Below are 17,770 nucleotides of genomic sequence, written 5' to 3'. Positions count from 1 at the left end.
TCTTCTGAGTGCTGGAATTACAGGTGTGTGTTACAATGCCCAGATCAAGAGCTGATTCTTTGAGATCAATGAATGTTACAAACCTTTATCCAGAATCAAGAGTTAAGAGAAAAATGCAAATTACCAATAACAGAAATGATGAAAGTGAGTTAATTATACATCCTACAGATATTAAAAGGGCACAGAGGTAATGAATGATCAATTTGTGCTCACGAACCCTACAACTCAGATGACACAAACAAATCCCCTGAAAGACCCAAATAATAAAAGCTCGCTCAAGAAGAAATGTATTCATATCTATTAAAATAATTGAATTTTTAGTTAAAACTGTTCCCACAAGGAGAACTTCCAGGCCTTAATGGCTTCACTAATGAATTCTACCAAACATCTAAGGAGAAATAATATCAGTTTGCTGTGAGTTGAATTACGCATACTCCCATCATCCCAAATTTAAATTTTGAAGTCCTAACCTCTGGTATTTCACAACGTGGCAGTATTAGTTTCTTTTCTGTTACTGTGATAAAACACCAATGTAACTTATTGAAGGAAGTGTTTGTTTTGATTTGTGATTCCAGAGGAATAAGAGTTCATCATGAATGGGGCCTGGGGAGATGGCACAGTGGTTAGGAGCACTGACTGCTCTTGCAGAGGACCCGGGTTTGATTCCCAGCACTCACATGGTGGCTACGAACCGTCATTAACTCCAGTTCCAGGGGAATCCGAAGCCCTCTTCTGACCTCTACAACATTGGATGACATGGGTGCACTCACATACATGCAGGCAATACATTCATACCCTTAAAAAACAAAAATAAGAGTTCTTCGTGGAAGGGGAGGCATGGAAGGAGGCAGCCAGAGCAGAAAGCTGAGAGCTCACTTCTCCTCAAGCATGTACAGGAAGCAGAGAGAGTGAGGCTGGAAGTGGGAGGAGGCTGTGAGCTCCAAAGCCCGCCCTCCATGACGGAGGTGCTTCCTCCAGCAAGGCTGCATCTCCTAGGGATCCATGACTGCCCCAAACAGTGCCATCAGCTGGGGACTGTATACCAAGTGTTTCAGTACTTGAGCCTATGGGGGATGCCTCTTATTCAGACCATCACAGTAACCTTATTTGGAGATTGGATAGGTACAGAGGCAATTATTTCAAAGTTAGATTGATAGGGTGGGCTCTAATGCTGTCCGTAGAAGGTGGACATAGAAGGGAGATCTAGAGACAGATGTACATGGAGGAAGAATGCTATGTAAATGGAAGACAGGCCCTTGAAGATGCCTGAAGTAGACCCTTCTTCCCTAGCCCTGAGGGGTCCAACCCTACCAGTGCCTTGATTTCAGACCTCTAGCCTCCAGAACTGTGTGGTTACCAGTATCTCTTTAAGCCACCCAGTTTGAGTACATTGTCACAGCAGCTGTAAGAAACAAATATGTAATTCTTTTTTTAAAAAAATTTATTGTTTTATGTGTATGAGTGTATTGTCTGCATGTATGTGAGTGCACCCGTGTCATGCAGTGCTGCGGAGGTCAGAAGAGGGCTTCGGATTCCCCTGGAACTGGAGTTAAGGACGGTTCGTAGCCGCCATGTGGGTGCTGGGAATCAAACCTGGGTCCTCTGCAAGAGCAGTCAGTGCTCTTAAATGCTGAGCCATCTCTCCAGCCCCCAAATATGTAATTCTATACCAACTGTTCTGGATCATCAAAGAAGAGTTACACTCTCCAGCTCATTCTGTGAGGCTGTGATTACCCTGACACCAAGCCAAGAAAAAGACATTGTAAGAGAAGCCAGCATCAATCCAATATCTCTGATGAACTTAAATGCAAAAGTTTTTAATGAAGCTTTAGCAACTCAAGCCAACTATACACTTATAATATCAAGACAAAGCAGGGTTTGTCCCAGGAATAGAAGCTTGGCTTAGCATTTGAAGATCAGTCACTGCAATTCAACATCAGTGACCCAACTATATTAATGATTAACTATCAAGGAAAAATCCTGTGTCCATTTTGGTAGATAAATTTTGGCAATATCTGACATTTATTCCTGAATTTTTAAAAAAGCCAATAAGATGGCTCAGCATGGTTATAAAAATGCTTGCTATGCAAGCGACCTGACTTTGATCCCTGGAGCCCACAGTGGGAGGAGAGAACCAGGTTCCAGAAGTTGTCCTCTGACTTCTACATATGCACTGTGGTACGTGTGCTTTTGTGCTCCCATATGCAAATTCTCCTCTCTCTCTCTCTCTCTCTCTCTCTCTCTCTCTCTCTCTCACACACACACACACACACACATGCTTATTTCCAGTGTAACCAGAGAAGTAGCCATCTTACAGTTGATTCCTGCAGGATTTTGCTTTTTTGTGCTTTTGTAGAGTTTGAATGTTTTATAAGGAGATTGCATTTCTCTTAAAAGAAAAGAAACTGTGCCAGAAGAGATGGCTCAGCAGGTGAAGGCCCCTGCCACACAAACCTGATGACCTGAGTTTGATACCAAGAACCCATGGAAGGAGAGAATTGACTCGTGAAAATTATCCTCTGATCTCCACATGTGTGCCAAGGCATGGACTTGCCAATAATGTAATAATACTAATGACAATAATAAAAAATAAATGAAAACAAAACTCAAACCCCAACCAAAAGGCAGTCAAGAAGATGTGGCCTGTGGCTGAAGCAACAGTCTGCTTGGTCTTTGGAGACCGAGAGGAGCTGTTGTGGAAATGACACACAGAGCACACGGGGCACAGGGAACTGATTCTACCATGTTTTACTTGTCATGTTCTTGTCAAAGCTGTTGCTTTGACTGGACACACAGACCATGTTAGTACGTCGTAGTTAATACATGGAGTCATCTCAGAACATTTGACAGAAGTCTGAACTCCTTAATTCTGTGAAGGCAGTTTGGGTTCTCTAATTATGTGGTTGAGAAAAGGCAGATACTTGGGGCTGCCGCAGTGTTTGGGAATTAATCTTTAAAGCCTGACAATGAACATTCAATTCAATTAGGGAGAGTGATTGGCAAAGATTCCTCTCGCCTTTGCCCTTGGTAGAGCTGGGGCTGACTGGTCTGCATTGATTCTGCTGCTGCCGTCAGCAGAGTGCGTCAGCAGACAGCCATGTGGGCTTCACCTCCCCGGGGCCTGTCACGCCATGTGCCAGTTGTACTGTTTCCTTAGACTCAGGTCCATGCAGGATGTTCCTGCAAGAATGCCGTGCCGTGGCTGCTGCTTTTGGCCTAGGTGTCATGGAGCAACGGTTTCCTTTTGTCTGCTTTTGTTCATGGCTGCCTCCACCTGCTCCTCCTTTCTCTCTGTTCCTCGCCACTTTTTTCCATCTCTCTCTTCCATCTCTTCTACTTTTTCCTTTTTCTTCTCCCTCCTCACTAACCTCACAGCTTTATTTCAAATTATGAAATGTTTATGTTATACTCAGAAATACACAAAGTAACCTCGAAGACACCCACGTCCCCACCATTGAGACCGTCAGGCCCAGGGTCTCTGTTGGCTTGCAGGCTGCCCTCTGGCTTTTCTCCCTGTTGTTCTGGTTTCTTGTTCTACCCCTCCATTCTCAGTCTGTGAACACGGGAACCCAGGCGCCTGCCTCTCTGTTCTGCCTACCTTTGTTCTCTTGAAGAGCTGAGCCATGCATGACCCAGACACCATTTCTGGGGCAGGGACTCCCAGAGCTTGGCCCGCAGCTGGGTCCTCCTTTCTCCTGGTTGTGCCGTCCTGGATGGCACTTCCTTCACCCAGTGCTGAGCTCGGCCTTCTCGGTCTTCAACTTGCTTCTCCTAGAGCAGGCCATCCCCCTTATACTCAGGCCCCAAGCCTAAGGTTGTGGTCTCTCTTGCCCTCCTGTCCCAGCTTCATTGGGGGATTCCTGCTGCTTCTTCCTCTACTCTACAGCCCCCTCCTTTCTGTGTCTCTTCCTGCCCTGTCCGGTCTACGTCTCTGGGCACCCTGGCCTTGTGGCTGCTTGCTGGTGCCAGGTACACTCATACAGAGCTGTTTCTCACTCCTCAGGTCTTTTTTTTTTTGAGACTGGGTCTCCCTGTAGCCCCAGCTTTCCTGGAACTCACAGAGCTCTGCCTGCCTCTACCTCCCAAGTGCTGGGATTAAAGGCATGCACCACCACGCCCGGCTTAACCCCTCAGGTCTTCTAAGATAGGTCCAATCTGACCACGGTGGCCACTGTTTCAGCCCCTTGTCTTGACTCTACAACCCCCTTTTGTGCTGACCTTTGAGAATTTCAGGCTCTGTCACTACTTCACACACTCTAGATGCTGCTCTCAGCAGTCCCCAGAGTGGACACCCTCCCCAGGCTGCGGTCTTAATATAAATGCTTGAATATACAATATAACATTTTGCTTTGTGTGTGTCTTTAAAAATTGTTGAACGGCAGCACAGTTGTAACCAGCTTTAAGTGTGTCGTTGACACTGTTGCAGAGCCGTCGCTGCTGCCCACCTCCAGACCCCTCCCCTTGCCCTTCAGCCCCTGCCTCCCAGCTCCTGCACATGCTTGTGATGCTGACAGCTTGGTGCATGGTAAAGGGAAGCCATCAGGAGTCATCCTTTTGGGTGAGACCTGTTCCACTGTCATAATGTCCTCAAGCCCTCCATGTTGTAGCTGGTGTGATGATGGCCTTCCTTTGTGAGCCATGTTCTACTGTGTGCATGGACTGCATTTGCTTATCTACTCACCTCTCGCTGGGCATGTGGGCTGCTCCTCCCTCTAGCTCTGTAAATACTGCTGCTACACAGAATTTCCTTGAGACCCTGGCATCAGGCTTTTGGGTGTATACCAGAAAGTAGAACTTCTAGGTTATGTGGTAGCTATGTTAATTTTTTTTGGAACCACCAAGCTGTTTTCCATAATGGCTGCACTATCTTACATTCCCACCAACAGTGTACCCGGGTTCTGATTTCCTGCATCCATGCCAACATTTTCTATTTTCCTTCCCTCCCTCCCACCCTCCCTCCTTCCCTCCCTCTTTCCCTCCCTTTCTTGTAGTCAGCCTAATTGGTATGATGTTGTAGTTTGTGTCTTTAATGGTGTTTTTTTTTTTTTTTTCGGTCTTTCTGAGACAGGGTCTCCCTGTAGCCCCATCTGGCCTGGAACTCGCTATGTAGACCAGGCTGACCTTGAACTCACAGAGATCTACCTGCCTCTTCTCTGCCAAGCGCTGGGATTAAAGGTGTGTTCCATCATACCTGGAGTGTAGTTTGTGTCTTCTTCTTCTTCTTATTTTTTTAAATTTCATTTTATGTGTATGAGTGTATTGCCTGCATGTAAATGAGTGCACCCATGTCGTGCAATTCCGCGAAGGTCAGAAGAGGGCCTCGGATTCCCCTGGAATTGGAGTTAAGGACAGTTCGTAGCCACCATGTGGGTGCTGGGAATCGAACCCGGGTCCTCTGCAAGAGCAGTCAGTGCTCTTAACTGTTGAGCTGTCTCTCCAGCCCCTGTAGTTTGTGTCTTTAAAAGCACCATCATGCTTTGTAAATGCAGGTGTCTTTTGTACTCACCGTTAGCTTTTTACTGTTTAACGATGTGAGCCTGCAGAGCTTGCTCATTTGTGTTAATTTTTCTGTTACTATTGTACTTGAACATAGTTCTCTGCGCTCTGCTGCCCTTCCATTCACTCTCCACTTAGAAGTCTTCTGGCTGTCCCGTCTGTTATTTCTGTCTGTATTTTACATGTAACTACTGCTGTTCCTTGACTTTATTTTAGTTTGAGACCTAGCTATTAACCCCTGGTATGGAAGGAAGGAATGAAGCTTTCCTCACTTTCTGTGAAGGCCCTTTTGACCTCTTGTTTTCTGAAGCCTAGATGTTTACATATTCCTAGGAAAACTCTTTCAGAACTCTGGATCCACTGTGTTCTGAGAGCCTTCAGGACTTGTCAGGTGGAATTAGCTCATCTTTAATGGGAGTTGCCCCTAGGAGCAGGTTTGTGGACGTGCGTGGGCATGATCGTTTGAATTTTTCTCTTACTAAGGAAAATGAAGCACCCTTTTCCCTGAAAGTTATTCAGGGGATCTTGCTTTTTCAGAACCTCAGTCCCTGCAAGTCCCAAGGAGCACTCAGCAGCTCTGGCCCCCTTGCCGCATGCCTTGCACTACTTCCTCCTCTGTCCTCACTCCACTTCATAGAGGGAGAAACTGAGGCCCAGTGAGGTGGAGCCACTGGACTGTCATGTGACCAGCAAGTAGCAGTGTCAAAGGGAAGTGCTTCCTACTGAGGGCCTGTGCTGGAAGCACAGCCTCCCAGCTGCCTGCCTGCAGGGCTGTGCCTGGGCTTGTGACCCACTGCAAAGTCATTCAGTGTATTTCGGGGCCTTCTCCCAGAAGACTCATTCCCTCATGGGGAGCCAGGATGGGGCCTGGATGCACCTCTCTCCTAAAAAGAAGCATAGCTGCCCCTGTGTTTGCTCCTTGCATATCTGTGGCCAGCTCCTCTGTGGGTCTCAGTCTTAAAGCTATCCCTTGACTGTAACCTGACTGTATGCTCTGCCCCGTCTAGGACAGCTTCCCAGGACTGTGAGCACCTCTGTGGCTTGCAGGTAGGAGCAATTGGGTAGGTGAATAGAGACAGGAAATGCTGTTTTCTCAGCCCCAGAAAAAGGAAGCCTGCATGTTTCCTCAAGGAAAAGTGAGTCTAGATGTGATGTGAAATAATGGGAATCTGCTTCCATAGCGAGCCCCTTGCCCCGTGCAAGGCCGAGCTGACCTGGAGCTCAGGCCCTCATCACAGCATCTGGTGCTGCCTGTTTGTGTTTTCCTTGTAGGTGTGGAATGCTGTGGACTCAGGGCGTTGCTTGCAGACCTACGCCCTACACAGTGAGGCGGTGCGGGCTGCACGGTGGTCTCCTTGTGGCCAGCGGATCCTCAGCGGTGGCTTTGACTTTGCCCTGCACCTAACAGACCTCGAAACAGGTGCGTCCTGCTGTCCCACTGCCCCAGGCAGCTGGCAGCCTTCTTACTGGGAAGGCTCTTGGAAGGTCCTGACCACAGCCACTTGTGGTGTCAGGGTGTCGCAGGGGCCTCAGGACAAGCTCCTTTCACTGAGGAGTGTGCACATCATTTGCCAGTGGCACTGTGGCTGCCAACAAGGCACCAGAGCCTCTGCCAGTCAGCAGAGGACAGAGCCAAGGTTGTCTCAGCCCCATGCTGCAGGGCCGGATAAAGAGACAGCTTTTTAATCAACTTCTCATGTGTAATTGGGACTGAAATATCACTGTGTCCTTTGGTTGGAGTCAGTTTAGAATTCCTGTCAGCCCATGTGGTTGGGACTCAGTTCCCTAGGGAAATCTTCAGAGGGGCACCCGGGCAAGAAGCATTCATGTAGGTAGCTCCTCAGGGACCCTTGATCAGGTTTGGTAAAGGAGGGAGAAGCCAGCAAGAATTCTCCCACACAGCTTCTGTGCAGCAGCCTAGGGTGGCCCACCCAGCAACAGGACAGGCAGACCAGGGACTGTTGGAGCTGGGGTCCTACCTATACTGCCTGAGTTGGACCTAGCTTCCTTCCGTGTCCATGTGGCTTTCTGCTCTCTCCCTCCTTGGTCACTTTCCTGCTAGGCACAGTGTCAGGGCCAGGAGGAGGGGTCCATCACAAAGCCCCATGGTTTCACTGTAGCCAACTAACTAGCCTACCACACAGCTCAGCAGTGGCCCAGCTGGTCCCATGGTAGCAAGCTTAGGGGCATGTCTTTTCCAGGATCTAGAAGGATCTGGGTCCAACCTCTGCAGCCTTGGAAAGGAAGTACACAGGGGGCTTTCATTAGTAGTGGCCTTTGAGTCTGCTCCAATGTGTTTCTATGGGCCTCTGAAATGGCCTGCAGCTTCTTTGAGTTCCATACATTCTCAGGAGGGGAGTATGACATGACTGATGGTTAGGGTGTCCCTGCTAGGTGCCAGAGACCGTGCCTAGTCTTTTCAAGTGACATGTGGAACTCACTGTGGCTTCTGGAAGCAATGAGTTCCATTTTCCAGGTGAGGAAACAGGCTCAGGGTGAAGGAACTTTCTCTAGGCCTCACAGTTGCATGGCTGGCAGGGGTCAGGAGTCCTGGGTATACCTGAAAGCCTATGCCCTCCCCTGGTACCAGGTGCTGGCTCGCTCCTCTCATAGGTATGCCTCCAACTGGTCTTGCTAATCAAACCCTGTGAGGTCACTACTGCTCAGGGAGTTTGGTGCCACTTGGTGATGGTGGTGATGGGGCTGGTAATGGAGTGGCAGACTCCAATTGCTGTCTATGCTGTGCTGGGCATTGCCCACAGCCTTCCTCCTGGCTGGCTGATTTTAGGCCTCATCACTGTTGAAGACAGTGACCCTCAGAACCACCTTTTGTACACTGGTCAGGACCACCAGCACATCTGTGGTACACATGGATGCGCTGTCTGCTGGGCCACAAAGTCTGTCACCTGCCTGCTCGCTGCTGTCCACATGTCCTTAGGTATGCTGTGTATGTGAGACAGAGCTGACTATGGTCCCAGGGCCATGCTGGAGAATCATGAGGTGGTTAGAAACAGCCTCAGACCACAGCAGAGAAGATACAGGAACCTTAAGGAGGTGGGGTAGAAAATCAAGGAGGAATGCTGAGGGGGTGGCTTACTTGGGAGAGTGCTTGCCTAGCATGCACAAAGCCCTGAGCTTGCTCTCAAGACTGTATAAACTGGGTGAGGTGGGCTACACCTGTAATCTTAGCACTTAAGAGGCTGAGGCAGGACGTTCAAAAGGCCATCCTTGGCTACATAGTAAGTACAAGGCCAGCTTGAAATACATGAGCTCTTGCCTCAAAAAAAAATATATTGAAAAGAAGTAAAACCCAAGCTGAGCTAGGAGGCATGCAGACCAAGGGTTCGAGAAGACAAGCCATGTTTGGAGAAAGGAAACTGGTCCTCGGCAGGCAGAACCATGAGGCCAGAGCTTTGTAGGACAGGGTGACACATGAAAACCAGAGTGGGTCATAGGCGTGCATGAGGGCCCTGACATGTTTAGCTACTCAGAGGATCCTCTTGCCTGACACATCAGGGATTGTGGCACTGATGAGTCTGGAACAGCAGTGGATCTTGGTCCAGTCAGAACTTTGGGCAGGGGGTCCATGTGACATATGGCCAGTGGAAGGGTGGAAAAGGAGGGGCTGTTCCTGGCAGGTGTGGTGGAGCTTGTGACTGGAGGGCAGTGTGCTGGCCGAGCCCTCTGGTCTGCTCGGTGGGTAGTGAGAGGTACGGCCTTACCTGTGGGAGCTGCTGTCCAATAGGGAGGGACGGAAGGTACTTCATGCCACTCTACTGGGAATAGTGGCTGCATAGGGCTCATCTGTTGAAGGTCCACTTTCATCCCCTTCCTTTATTACTTATAATACCCCTACTGTGTGCAGGGTCTGTGCTGGGGCATGCTGTACATCTCCAGGGAGGGTACAGTTGAAGGGTTTGGGTCTCAGCCTTGGGGAAGGCCTCTGCCCTTAGATGAGGCCTCTCGTGCTAAGGGTGGCTGGCAGTTTTTGTCCATATCCTGGGGTGGGTGTGGGAGCTTCTTGAAGATGGGCCTATTTTGGTGGTCTCTCTGTCAGCTGACTGGGACTGGCTCACGTGTGTAGACGGCCAGCTGAGGCTGGCCCTTGCTATCCCCTCCTGTCCTGGGCAGTGAAGCTCCTGGGGGCTGCTGGGGTGGTTGTCTTTACATCTGCACCCCACCCCCTGCCCCATCTTGTGTTTTGCTGTGTTCCCTTAACTGAGGCTGGGGTGCACTTGTTACCCTGTGCCCTTTGTCCTGCTTTGACTTTCTCTTCCCAAGTCTGATCTTCCATTCCTTCATCTGCCTCTTTCGTCCATGGTGATTTGGCTTTTTCATTTCAATCTAATTAGAGCTCCCTGCCAGGAGAAGGCAGCGCAGAGCATTCTCACCGCAGCACTTTGGGAATTAGTCACTTGGTGCCCATTGTCGTTAATGGGAATTTGGCGCCAAGGCCATTTATCCTGGTGTCCTCAATCAATACAGTTAAAAATCTGTGGATTCTAAAATGTCAATACCCGGCCTGAAATATGGAGGACCAGCACCATTTTATCTCGTTAATTTATAGTTCTGACGGGCTGTTGGCTTACGGAACAACCATGAATCAACAGTTAATCAAATCTGCTCACAGATTAATTATTTTTGGCGCTCCTGTTTCCGTCTGCAATCTCCCTAACAAACGTCTCTGCAGCATTAGGCACAGGCGGCCTCAGGGAACACTGGCACATGCCACCGTGGTCCCAAGTGTCATTGGTTTTGTGTGTGACCTATCCTGCATACTAATCAGCCAGTCAGTCCCCCCTCAGAATCCCCAGGAGCTTGCTCTTTGATCTGAGTGCTCTTTGATTCCAGCCCCCCACCCCCAGTCACCCTCCTCTGTAGTGGCGGGTGGCTGCCTCCTCCTGGTGGTGGGATGGCATGTTCCCTCTACTTGAGGTCTGGGGTGGGTGTGTAGACCCCAGCCTTCTGCAGAACTCCAGGTGCTTATGGCTGGGGATGTCTGCCCTCCTCTTTGGGATGCCCACTGCCCTGACTGCCTCTTCCTGCTCATGGTGTCCCTGTGTCTTTTGTTGGGGTTATGGTGGGGTCATGGTGGGTGGGAACAACTGACCGGCTGGGACTGTTCCCTAAATGACCACTCCTTTTCTAACAAATATCTTCAGCCCCATGTGACTAGGCTGTGTCACAGCGATGCCGTAAAGAGAGAGAGGGAGTGGCTTGCTGTCAAAGCCCTTTCTGTAGCCCTGTGTCCCACATGCTACCACACCAGCATCAAGCTGATAGGGACAAAGAGATTAGGCCTTTTGCTTAGGTGACATGTTTAGTCCCCCACTGACCTGTGAAGGCAGCATCTCTATCCCTATTTCTTTGATGCAGAAACTGAAGCTTTTTGTGTTTTGGTGACTTTCTTGAAGTCACCCACTCAGTGATGCCAGTTGTATCCAGCTTGGTCCTGTGGGACACAGAGGTGTCTGCAGATACATGGACTGCCAGGCCCTCTTCATGCCTCTCCCTGCTCTGGACAAACTGTCTTGACCTGACTTCTGGTGGGTTGCTTGGCTGTCCCCTAGCAATCAGTGGCTTACCACCTGCAGACAAACGGGCCTCGGGAAGATGGCATGCCCGACTGGTCTCGACTGATGCCCCTGGAGAAGTGACTGGTTGAAGGGTGCTCCAGCAGAAGTGCTAGCCCTGCGGCTTTGGAGCACTTGGTGCAGGAAGAGTGGGAAGCGTTCGAGTGAAGACTGGCGAAGAGTACTGGGGGCTCTTGGGGCTTTGGAGGAGAGGTCGTAGAAGGAGGCTCTGCATCAGGCTAAGCCTTTGAAGTGGCACCAGCTCCCACTGGTGCTTGAAGGAAGTGCTGTGCTGGGGCTGGGGCCTCTGTCCTTGGGTTTTCAAGCTCTGTGACTAACTTGTTTCTCTAGCGTACCCCAGAAGGCACTGCTTAGGGCCCTTCAGTGCCCTGGAAGGAAACTGTGCTGGCTGTACCACAGGCCTCAGCGGGTGGGCATGCTTTCAGAGATTGGCACTCTTGCCTATTTGCTGCTTTAGACCCAGTGATATCTGCTGCTTGATCCAAGGGGAACCCTGCAGGCTCTGCAGCCCAGTAGGGTCTGAGCTGAGGATGGTCCCTGGCCACTGTCCTTCAGGTATCCCCTTGCCCAAGTGAACAGTTGCCCACTCAGCCCCTTTGTCACTCATGCCACAGGACCCTTCCTATCCCTCCATCTGTGTCTCTGTCGTCTGTAACTTCCTCTCCTGGAAGCTCCCTGAGCATCCTCTTATTTGACTCTGCTCTGGGAAGGGTCTGTCTGCAACTCCACAAACCTGTCTCATCCTCAGCTGGAAGGCTCATGCCAGCCCTCCTCATGAGGAAGGTGGCACCTGGGACTCAGCATGACTTTATTCATTGCCATGGTCCTTACAGTGGCCATGTTCCTTTTGTGTGTAAGCAGCAGCCATTGATGGAACAGCTGGGCTTTCTTAGGTAAGTACCTTTGTTGGCCGACCCTGGAGCCCAAACATGGCCAGGCATATTTACTGTCTGCTTGGTGGGTTTCTATGTTTGTTTCACCAAAGCTTCTTCCATCCAAGCCTTTGTGGCACAGCCGGCCTGTACTTTAGATGCCCCAACCCCCTTTTTAGGAAATTCAGTCTTGTCCAGATAACCGAAAGCAGTGGCAGGACTAGGAAGGACGAGCACAGTAGCGGCTTCCAGCTTCCTGCCTGCAGCCAGTTACGGCCGGACTGTTTGTGTGGTACAGAGTGGCAGGACTAGGAAGGACGAGCACAGTAGCGGCTTCCAGCTTCCTGCCTCCAGCCGGACTGTTTGTGTGGTACACTCCTGCATATGTAGTCTCTGATCTCACAGCCACAGGTGAAGGATGCTTTCCAGGCTCTGGACTGCACTGCGGGTGAGTTCAGAGCTCCACTGGTGGGTGTGCAGATGAGGCCCACCAGACCCTCAGCCCACACCTGCCAGGCCTCTGCCCTCCTGCCAACACAGCCCCTACTCCTGATACATGGAGGTTGACTTGAAAGTTAGCAAGCTTCTTTTCTCGTTAACTTTGAGTCAGGATGGTAAATTTACAGCTGGCTGAATACTTCCCAGAGGATGAGTGTAACGATATTGATTTTAGCGAAATGAGTCATATGCCTGCTGCCTGGGAACACAGGCTCAATTACCACGAGCCAACAACATAAGCTTTCCCTTGTCAACATTTTTCCTGCATGTTCCTGAGTCTGTGGATAGGAACAAAGAGCTAAGGAGAAGGAAAGGTCATGAGTAGCTGGCGGGTCTGGAGGTGGGACGCAGACAGAGAGGCTTTGGGGTCAGACAAGTCCAGCCGGTGTCTACGTGGCTGGCTCATGTGGCCAGATGTCCTTTCCCTCACCAAGCTCTCCTTCCCCAGCTCTGAGTTTCAGGTTAATTTCTGCCAGTGCCCAGGGTTGTGGTGTGGCAAGTGCAAGCTCCAGAGAGGCCTGAGGGACAAGCTTGCCATGTGTGTTGGTACTCCCACCCCTGAACTGAGAGGTACTTGGCTAATGGGAGCTCCCTGCAGAGGATATGACTGTCCCCACTCTTTCTTGGGGACCAGGAGTTTGGTTTCATTTGACCTGAAATGCCATGGATTGCCAGATATGGACCTGGGAGCCAGACACGCTGAATGAAGATGGGGGGCCTTCAGGGTCCTGGAGCCTTTGTGACTGCAGGGTATTCTGGGACAGGCATTAAACTGGACAGATTATGTTGCCCAGGCTGCATGGGTGGCCACCTCAGAGGAGCTGGGTCCCTCTCCAGGAGAGAGGACTTGGCAGCTCCAAGGCCTTGTCTGCCCAGTGTTGTCCAGGTTCTCTTCCCTGTGATACTGACAGCGAGACTGTGGTAGCCACGGAATCTGGAGAGCATGTTGAGTTTCTACAGTGTGCTTAAAACATGGTTTTGCTTTAATGATGATTTATTTCAGTGCTGGGGATTGAACTTGGAGCTGCATACGTGTAAACAAGTACTCTAACATGGAGCCACACCTCTCAGCCCAGAAACTTACTTTCTGTTTGTATCATTATTGATCCAAAAAGGAAAAGAAGTAATTTTTCTTAACTCCAAGAAGATTCAGTTTTTTTACTGGTTGAGCTCATTATAAGCAGATCAATATAGCCAAGTACCAATGGATTAAATATTTTAAAGCTCAATTTCCTATAAGCCTACAGTGAATAAGCAGAATTTCCTATAACAAGCTGACAAGCAAGTTAGTCCCCCAGGGGAAGGCCTGTTACAACTAGCCAGTATACTGAAGAAGTCCTGTCCACAAGGGAACTGACAGAGAAGCCACAGGTCTGGGAAAGGAGAGGTGCAAACAGATCCGAGGACAAAGACTTCCCCTCCAGTGTGGCTAGTGTCCTGTCAAGGCCACTGATGGGTGTTCCCCAGCCTTCCTGTAGCTCTCCCCAGAAGCCAGCCCGAGGCACCGCCGTATTCTCCAGGCCTCGTGCGATAGCTCAGCAGTCATTAGTCTCTCAAGGTTCCTGCTGTTAGAACACGGCATCCCTTGGTTATAGCTTTTAATTTAACCACGGATGAATTCAATAAGTTGGGGGTTAATTTTTCAAACAGGAACGGCTCTCTTTGGTTGCTCACCACAGAGTGCTATATGCACTGCTCACTCAGCACTCAGACCTCACGACTGTACGAGATGCAGCATTGATGGATCAGCCTCAAGTGATAGAGCCAGGCAGAGACCTGGGTCCCTGTGGTCTCAGCTGTACCACCTCTGCTTGCCTCAGACGTCCCACCAGGTTGTAGTGGCTGTGGTCCTGATTTCTGTACTGAAGTCTTAAGATCATCTTACTTAGCAGAATTTCCCTGTAGGGTTTTTCATTAGGTACCTGAGAACTTACTAAAAGAAATTTAAAATCTTTTAGCTTTGGACCCCTGTAACAAAGAAAAATAACAAAGCCCTAGTTATTAAAAGCAGGAGAAATACATATGACAACCTGTTTTCTAAATGGAAAATTTTAGTCCTTTCAAAGACAGATTTTCAGTCTCTTTGGGAGTCTAAAGAAAATAACATTCAGAAATACGTTTTTTCTTTTTAGCAGGAAAACTTCACTCATCACCTTTTTAACAGCTCAACCTTCCCTCTCCTCTTTCTTCCCTGTTGTTAGTAAGGCCATGTCACCACACTTTTTAACAAGCATCGAGGTAACTTGCTGCCATTTCTAAATGAGGCTCATGGCCTGTTCAATGCTGTGCTCCCAGGGAGAGTTTACTTTTCCTCTTGAGTCTGAAGATAGGCAAAACATTCCAAACGAGCTGGGGGGTGGCCGCTGGGGGTTCAGTGACAGGTGAGCTTGTCTCTGTGGAGTGACCCACTTAGGCACCGCCCCAGGCCCCTCAGTGTGGGTTGCAGCAGCTCCATGCCTCTGTACCCAATGGGGGATGTTAGATTATTCACCACCCCCAGCCTCCTTGTGCTCCTAACCACATGGCTAGGTCCAATAAATGTTCCTAGGACTTGGTGCTGCCCTAAGCCTGGCATAGGCATGTGGGGGTAGAAAAGAGACCCTCTCCCTGTTCCTGCTAGGTGGGGCATTTGCCTCCTGCATGAAGGTCACATTTGGTGTCTGATATCCAAACATAGCTAAAAGGTGACAAGAGGGACAGAGAGAGGGCTCAGTGGGTAAAGTACCTGCTGCGGAAGCATGAGGTCCCAAGTTGGGATTCCCAGTACCCACGGAAAAGCCAGGTGAGGTGGCGTGTGCCTGTGATCCCAGCCCATATGAAAGCCAGGTGAGGTAGCGTGTGCCTGTGATCCCAGCCCATGTGAAAGCTAGGTGAGGTGGCGTGTGCCTGTGATCCCAGCCCATGTGAAAGCCAGGTGAGGTGGCGTGTGCCTGTGATCCCAGCCCATGTGAAAGCCAGGTGAGGTGGCGTGTGCCTGTGATCCCAGCCCATGTGAAAGCCAGGTGAGGTGGCGTGTGCCTCTGATCCCAGTTGAGCTCCAGTTTCAGTGAGAGACCCTGTCTCAAACATAAGGTAGAGAGCAATTGAGGAAGACACCCAACATCAACCTTTGGTCTCCACACACAGATACACGTGTACATACCCCACACCCATGAGGAAGAGCTTGACTTGCAGAAAAAATAAGAGTAACCTGGAGAGATATCAGATTTCCAGTCAGATTGGCTCTCTGTGGTTACTTTATTTCCTGAAGAGTGGTGTTGAGGGATACTGATCTAATCAATGCAGCCCTGGGTGCCCACAGTCTGCTCAGTTCCCTGAGCAGTGATATAAACAATGTAAACGTATTGGGGTAGTTTAAAAAGCTGTCTCCCTTCCTCTAGATTCCAGCTTCTTAAACTGGGTCATAACTCCACATAGAGTTGTGCAACTAAATGTGGGGGGTTGTGAAAAATTTGTCAGTAGTATAAGGTTTCTGAACCAAAAATTAATTCAGAATCAAAAGCATCATGGAGCCAGGATGTTGCTAGCAATGCTTGCCTGTGTTGGCTCTCACACCTTCACTACAGTCTGAATGCAAACCATGTACCCTGGGTATCTGGCATGCTGACATGCAGTATCATGCCAGAGAACACTGCCTGAAATGCTTCAGCCTCCGTACAGATCTCTATTGTGTGATTAACTGTAGTGTTCTTACTGTGCACACAGTTTTCTGCTTTTGTAGAAAGATAATGGCTTAGTTCTGGAAAACAAAGACTCTTTATTTCCCTACTTTAATATTTTATGTTCCTTATCATGTAAGTATCACATTAGTATAAATCAGTACACCTTGGATTTTATTGTGCTAGAATGTTGGATTTTAAAATTGCTCTTTGACTTTCTGACTTGTGTTTCATTAAAAAACTGTTGAATGAAGTTTGGTTTGGGATTAGGACAGAATTTTCAGCAATTTTTGAAGCAGCTCTAAACATAGGCCTGCCATTTTGTTCTATGAATTTATGCAAAGCAGTGTTCTCAGCGTCCGAACATCCATCAACTCTGAAAGACTTTGAAGGTGTGCTGCATCCTGCAGAATCAAATATAAAGTGTTGCTCTTTTTGTTGGTGCTGTTTATTTTTTGAGGTAGAATCTCATTCTATAGCCTATGCTGGTCTGATCTCACTATGTAGCCTAGGCAATCCTCCTTCCTCTGCCTCCTAAGCATTGGGTTTACAGGCATGAGCTGCTACACCCAACTCAAGATTTAATTCTTTATATAAAAATAAACAAGTACTCCCATCTCATTAGTATGTAAATTTGCTTTCAACTTTAGTAAATGATAAACTTATGTTTTTAAAAAAGTTATTTTACTTTTAATGTGTATGCATGTTTTGCCTGCATGTTTGTCAGTGCACCATGAAAAAAATGCCCATGGAGGCCAGAAGAGGGTGTCAGATCCCCTGGAACTGGAGTTACAGATGGTTGCTAGCTGCCATGTGGGTGCTGGGAACTGAACCTGGGTCCTGTAAGAACATCAATTGCTCTTAACCACTGAGCCATCTCTCCAGTCCCTAAAATTGCATGTTTTAAAGTAATTCGTAGTCAGTAAATGTTTGATTTGTACCATTATGTGTACCTATATCCCTGAGGTTGCATGGAAATTTCTTGGGCAGAAGGGGGACTGGCAAAAGGTTAGCACCATGCTCCTGGGCATTTGTTCCACGTTGGTGGTTCTTCCCAGCCACGATCCATATCCGGTCCTGTTCAATGCTCTGATAATTCAAGAGCAGATGTTGGGCTTTATTTATCTTGCTGTATATCTGAGGGCTTTGGCATTTGTATAGCTTAAAGAGGTACAGGTATTTCACTTACAGAAAGGCGAAGATTTCCAGGATTTACTACTGTGACAAGCAACTGGTAACTCTTGATTCCTGGAAGACATGAGAAAAGACAAAAATCAGCACTCTTAGCTGTCCATTGAGGTGAAGGAGGCACTCTGGTGAAGGACTGGTACTTTACCTGTGAGTATCATATTAATATAAATCAGTTCAGGAGTGTGTACCAGCTGTGCATGGTGGTTCAGCCTGTAATCCCAGCACTTGAGAGGCCAAGGCAGGAGGGTTGCCAGGACAGGCTAGCCTGGGCTACATAGTGAGACCCTATCGCAAAAAACAACAAAATAAATAAAAACCAAAACAAAGCCCAACTAAAACCAAAACAAAACAAGTTTTGCCTTCGGGCCAGGTATGTTTGCGTCTGTTTGTGACTGAGCACTTGGGAAGCCGAGGCAGGAGTGGCAATAGTACAGTAAGCATCTTTGTGGTTACATAGCAA

General features: G+C 48.7%; 1 protein-coding gene across 4 annotated transcripts in view; it reads left to right on the top strand.

Annotated features, from left to right (window-relative positions):
* Wdr25 (WD repeat domain 25) overlaps nt 1-17,770 on the top strand; it is a 150,516-nt gene that overhangs the window by 88,002 nt on the left and 44,744 nt on the right. For all 4 annotated transcript variants that reach the window (XM_008825618.3, XM_029559962.1, XM_029559960.1 and 1 more), the window contains exon 3: nt 6,769-6,916. In XM_008825618.3, coding sequence (XP_008823840.1) covers nt 6,769-6,916 — 148 coding nt within the window. The remainder of the gene's footprint in view (nt 1-6,768; nt 6,917-17,770) is intronic.

Source organism: Nannospalax galili, unplaced genomic scaffold (assembly GCF_000622305.1).
Source record: "Nannospalax galili isolate Female #2095 unplaced genomic scaffold, S.galili_v1.0 scaffold188, whole genome shotgun sequence".
NCBI classification, from domain to species: domain Eukaryota; kingdom Metazoa; phylum Chordata; class Mammalia; order Rodentia; family Spalacidae; genus Nannospalax; species Nannospalax galili.
Note: the sequence above shows the minus strand (reverse complement) of the source record. Positions and strands in the feature narration are given on the sequence as shown.